This window comes from Neomonachus schauinslandi, chromosome 10 (assembly GCF_002201575.2).
Source record: "Neomonachus schauinslandi chromosome 10, ASM220157v2, whole genome shotgun sequence".
Taxonomy (NCBI): Eukaryota; Metazoa; Chordata; class Mammalia; order Carnivora; family Phocidae; genus Neomonachus; species Neomonachus schauinslandi.
Genome location: NC_058412.1, coordinates 111,125,188 through 111,130,831, shown reverse-complemented (window position 1 = coordinate 111,130,831; position 5,644 = coordinate 111,125,188). Strand labels below are relative to the sequence as shown.

At 52.4% G+C, this 5,644-nt stretch overlaps 1 protein-coding gene across 1 annotated transcript in view; it reads left to right on the top strand.

Moving 5' to 3' along the window:
* The first annotated feature begins 438 nt into the window (after nucleotides 1-438).
* The window catches only part of CCM2L (CCM2 like scaffold protein), a 16,318-nt gene continuing 11,112 nt past the window's right edge, over nucleotides 439-5,644 (top strand). Inside the window, exons 1-5 of the mRNA XM_044919034.1 lie at nucleotides 439-519; nucleotides 2,801-2,968; nucleotides 4,507-4,590; nucleotides 4,686-4,869; nucleotides 5,494-5,642. Of these exons, the coding sequence (XP_044774969.1) occupies nucleotides 490-519; nucleotides 2,801-2,968; nucleotides 4,507-4,590; nucleotides 4,686-4,869; nucleotides 5,494-5,642 (615 nt within the window). The 5' untranslated portion in view covers nucleotides 439-489. The remainder of the gene's footprint in view (nucleotides 520-2,800; nucleotides 2,969-4,506; nucleotides 4,591-4,685; nucleotides 4,870-5,493; nucleotides 5,643-5,644) is intronic.

Below are 5,644 nucleotides of genomic sequence, written 5' to 3'. Positions count from 1 at the left end.
TATTTATTTCTCACCACAGCAGCCAGAGAGGGAGGCGATGTTTATTCCTACTTCATAGAGAGGAGGGGGCAACCGAGGCTGTACAAGAGCGAATGACTTGTCTTGCCAAGGTCACACAACAAGGTCAGTGGCAGAAGTACGGCTGGAATTCGGGATTCTCAGACTCCAAACTGGGGGGCCCTTCCCCAGCCTTACTCGGTTCCCAAGCCCGCTCAACAGCAAGCCTTCTGGAGGGAGGCTTGAGGCCTTCTCCCCGGGTAGGTTGTACTGGCTGGGCTTCCTTCCACTCTTCAGCTGGAGGGGCCCAAGCCTGCATCCTCCACTCGCCTCTGGCCCCCCACCTCTGCTCACTATCAGACAGGAGGGGCAGGAACTCCGGGGCTGGTGGAGTTTCCGACCAGGCAGGAAAAAGAACAAAGGAACTGCGTAGGGGGGAGAGGGTGGAGGAGATGGTCAGGAGGGTGGCAAGAGTAGAGGAGACGCTTCACCATGGAATATGAAGTCAAGAAAGGGAAAAAGGTAGGTGGGAAGTTGGGAGGGATGTGGGGGAAAGAAATGTCCATGGAGCTGATAAAGTGGGAGGCCTGGGGTGGTGGTGAGGGGCAGTGAGTGGCATGCGTAGAGTCTTTCTTCTCATCAGAAAAGACTGTCCTTCCCACCCTTGGACAGTCAGACATTTGGACTCAAGCTCCCTAACCTGTCTCCCCACTCACAAGCGGCGTCTGCCATCCCTGGAATGAATAGACAGACAGACAGGCACCTTCCGGGGAAACCCAGCCAGCCAGATTATTTTGGGAGATACTACCAACCTGCTTCCATGGCTTTCCTGGGGGCTCCTCACACCGAGAGACAAACACAGAATAGACACATTCCCCTGCTCCTTACCTCCCCCGACAGAAGGAGCTCAGCCAGGGCAATTCTGTGCTATAAGGCTGCCTATCCAGGTTGAGACACCTACCTGCTCCCCTGCTGGGTTCCAGCCTAGCCTGCCCCCTCCCCATCTTTATGCCAGAACAGCTCTTCTCCGAAGGCCTCAGCCTGAGGGTCATCCCCCTCACCCCATAGATCCTCACCCCTCTTTACCATCAGTTTTCTAGTCTGGTTCCTTGGGCACCTCACCTGGTTGTCTTTGCTATTCAGGGGGTCCCTCAGATTCCAACCCCCACCGCCACCCAGCTCTCTTCCTCCAAGAAACTGAGGTCAGGCTGGTCTAAAGGGCTCCCATGTGAATCATGAGGGCTCAGAAGACAGTCAAGACATAGTGCTGCTTCTCTCTGGGTTTATCCCTTTTCTAGGTATTTACTGAACCCTTATTATGTGCCAAGCATGGTGCCTGGTACTGGTGATGATATAGTGGTGAGCAAAGTCAGACAAGGTCTCTGCTCCCTCCCTGGAGCTCACATTCTAATGGGGAAAGCAACTCTTAATTCTTTTTTAAAAAAGCAATGAATATAAAATTGCATAAGAGACTCCATACACAGTGCTGGGATATAGAATATTAGGGGACCTAACCCTAGACTGGTCAGTTTGAGCTGAGATCTGAAGAAAAGGAAGTAGGGAAGAGCATTTCAGGCAGAGGAGCAGCATGTGCAAAAGCTCTGCAGTGGGAAGGAACAGAGCAAGTAGGGAGGACTGGAAAGATGGCCCTGTAGCCGGAGGGCAGGAGCAAGGGGCGGGGTGGGGCGGTGCGGGGGTGCGTAAAATGAAGCTGGAGAGGTGGGCAGGGCTGGATCATTAAAGGCCACAGACAAAACATTTAGCTCTCCACTCCATACACACACACACACACACACACACACACACACACACACACACACTCACATACACAGAATCAAGTCCCAGCTCCATAGCTGGCATTCAGGCCCTCTATGGCTCATTCATCTCATCATTCAGCTGCAATAGACCACGTGCATCTTCCCCAGGCTCATGCTCAGCCAGCCCCAGGGGTTTGCACGTGCAAAATATGTGCCTGGAACATCTGCCTGGAATACCCTTTCCCAGATCATTTGTTCTCATTTCTCAGAGCTTCCAGATACTTCATCTAGGCTCCAAGATACTGGTTTTAAAATATGAGCTGGGCCTGTATCAGAATCACCTGGAGTGCTTGTTAAAACATAGATCATTGGGTCTCACCCCCAAGCTCTGATCCAGTAGATCTAGGATGGAATGGGAGAATATGCATTTCTCTTAAGTTCCTCAGTGCTGCCACTGCTGACCCAGGAGCCATACTCACTGAGAACTGCTCTAAAATGGTGCTCACACTTTCCTGTGAGATTTAGATTCTGTTGGGCTGCATTGGAGTCTAGAACTGGCTTCTTGAATCTTGCTGTAGGCCATTTTTTGTGCAGGTGTCTGCTGGATTCTCCTTAAACGTACTTACTGGCCATTTCTAATTTGGGGGAAAGCACAGAGAATAGCATGACAAATACCTGTGCACTCATCACTGAGCCACATTGACTCTTAATATTTTTCTTACTTGCCCCAGTCCTTCAGTCTGGGCCTGGGCCTGGGCCTTAGCACGCCCTCTGCCCTCGCCTGGGTGTTTATTTTATTTTATTTTATTTTTAAAGATTTTAATTATTTGACAGAGAGAGACACACCGAGAGAGGGAATCTCTCTGAGGCTTAGTTTCTCCATCTGTAAAATGGGGATCACAGAGGTACCCCTTCTGCAGAGTCTATGAGAATTAAATTAGGTACTAGGTAAGTAAGTAAAATGCCGAATGCGGAAGTGCTCAATAAAGCCAGTTGCTGTTGTTACTGTTGCTCCCCCCCACATCTCCCTGCCTCCCGCCCCCCAGGGCTTTGTATCCCCCATCCGGAGGCTGGTGTTCCCCAAGGCTGGGCGCCGGGCTGCCTTTCGGACCAGTGTGAGTCGCCGGCCCCTGCACTCGATGCCCCTTTACCCCCCTGACTACCTCATCGACCCTCAGATTCTGCTGTGTGACTATCTGGAGAAAGAGGTCAAGGTATGTGTAGGGTGAGGAAAAGGATGGGCAGAATCTTGGGGTGAGGAGTAAAGGAGGGGTAAGGTTTTCCTTAACTCTCTTAGGGTCCCTGGCTGGGTCTGAAAATGAGGCCAACAAACACAGATGAACAGGAGAAAAGTGTGCACATTTTATTAAATGGTTACATGTCCATGAGAGCTTTCGCAAGGGAATGAAGACCCAAAGAAGTGACCAGAGCAGGAAGCTTTTATATCTTTTTGACACTAAATTTATGAAGAGCTGACAAGGCAGAGGGTTTGGGCGAGGGGAGTAAAAGGTGAAGAAATAACAAGGTTTGTTTTTACAGCCTTCTCGGCCCTAAATTCCCTGTGTCTGGTGAGAAGGAGGTCTCCCTCCAGGTACAGGGAGGGTACTTTTCAGGTGGGAGATTTTTCTCCTGCTTTCGGGGAAGAGGGGTGGGGGAAGGTCAGAGTAACCTTCCTGCTTCTACCATTTTCTTCAACTCCTTCAAGCTTAAGATATTCAATATGCCAACGTGCCATATTTGGGGGTAGTGTGTTCTGGATCCCATCAGGAGAGACTGTACCTCTCTCTCACACCAAGCCCTGACCAGCCCGGTCTCAGACAGGGGAGGCTCAGAGGAAAGAGACCTGGGTTCATGACAGCCTAGTTCCTGCCTTATGCTGTGGACCCTCAGCAAATGACCTCCACCCACTCAGCCTCAGTGTTTCCATTTCAACACAGGGCTCAAAACCTACTCACGGGAGAGAGCAGATGGGAAAAGCCATACCTTCCTGTGAGGTTTTACCGCAGTAATGTTGTTGCTACTCAGATAGTGGATGAACTTGTTATAGGAACCCAGTTCAGCAAGCCAGAGGGGACTAAGGTCCCTCAAGGGTTTTACTACTGTTTCATGAGCACCATGAAGGAGCAATGGAGAATCCTCATTACCCAAGGAAGATTGATATGGGGGTAGGAGTGTTAGATTTGGCAAAAACAGGCTGCCCAGTTAAGTGTGAATTTCAGAAAAGCAACGAGTACTTGTTTAGTATTAATATGTCCTAAATACTGCATGGGACTAAAAATACTTTAAAAAAATTTTTTTAAAGTATTCACTGTTTATGTGAAATTCAAATTTAACTGGCGTCTTGTATTTTACCATATATGGAGGGTTAAAGCTAACTAATAAATCCACTTAAATATTGGGGACTGAAATTTCATAGAGAATAAAAGAAGAAAAAGGTTTGATTGGTGGAATTCACCTAGAAGAACAAAACTAAAAATAAAGTTAATTTCTTACATTGAATAACATTAAAGTTCGGGATGACATTAAGTTTTAACTAAGAATGAATGAAGAATTATTATATTGATTTGGGGCATCATTTTTTGGGGTCTGGCTTCTGTGACCACCTTAATAGCTATCATCAGGTTATGATCAATTCAGGTATTTCTACTTCAGTCTATATTCACTGGGTCAGTGAGGAGTTCTGGGTTATCCAAGGCTTCAAGGTGACCTCTCTGTGCCCTTCTCCCACCCCTACCTCCCATTTCCTGTCCAGTTCCTGGGCCACCTCACCTGGGTTACCTCCTCACTGAACCCCTCCAGCCGCGACGAGCTCCTGCAGCTGCTGGACACGGCCAGGGTGAGGCCCTGGGGAGGGTTAGGGCTGGGTCTTGTCCTCTTCTTCCTCTCCCACCCGAGTCCCTCGGGGACCCAAGAGATCCGAACCCCCTGCAGCAGTTGAAGGAGCTGCCGCTGAAGACCACAGCGGAGCAGGACAGTATCCTGAGCCTGTCGGCCCGCTGCCTGCTGCTCACCTGGCGCGACAACGAGGAGCTAATCCTGCGTATCCCCACGCATGAGATCGCCGCCGCCTCCTACCTGCAGGACGACGCGCTGCACCTGCTGGTGCTTAAGACCGGTACAGCGGGCGGGGTGGGGCCGGGGGCAGGGCCGGGAGGTGAACGCGGAGAGAAAGGGCCCAGCGTCTAGTTTTGGGAAAGGAGTGACCTGGGGTGGGGAGGGGGTGGGTTGCTGAGGGTGGATGGTGTGTGATGGAAAAGGCCAACCACACCACCCCGAGACTAAGAGCAGGCCATGGCCATACGCAAGAAGACGCGGGCCCAGGTTGAGGTTGAGTTTGAAGGGTGGACGGCTTGAGCCACCAGCCTGAGGCCAGGTAGCGGGGCTGGGAAGGCTGGAGGAGCCCAAATTCTGGGACTTGAAGTTAAAGCGCGTGGTGAAGCTGAGCAAGACAGAGGCGCGCCCAGAGCTCGGGCGAGGGGCGGAGTCTGAACTAGGGGCGTGACCATATGCCGAGGAGGCGGAGCTCCTGGCTGGAGTGATGGGGGGCTGGTCAGACCGCAAGCAAGACTAGGGTGGAGCCGAGGCCGGGGGCGGGCCCCAAAAGTAAGGACAACGCGGGGGGCGGATCTGGCCTCGAGGCTTTGAAGGCAGACGTGCGGCCAGGCGCCGCTGGTCCGCAGCTGGTCTCGGGAGGGGGCTCTTAGCCCGGATCTCCTGACCGCCGTCCCGCCTCTCCTAGGTCTGGGCGTGGACCCGGTGCCAGCCGGCGTAGACGCCAGCCCCGGCGGCGCAGGGCGCGACCCGGGCCCGCCGGGCGCGGCGCCCGAGAAGCGGCGGGGGGGCACCACGGAGCGGCGCCACACCATCTGCAGCCTGGACTGGCGGATGGC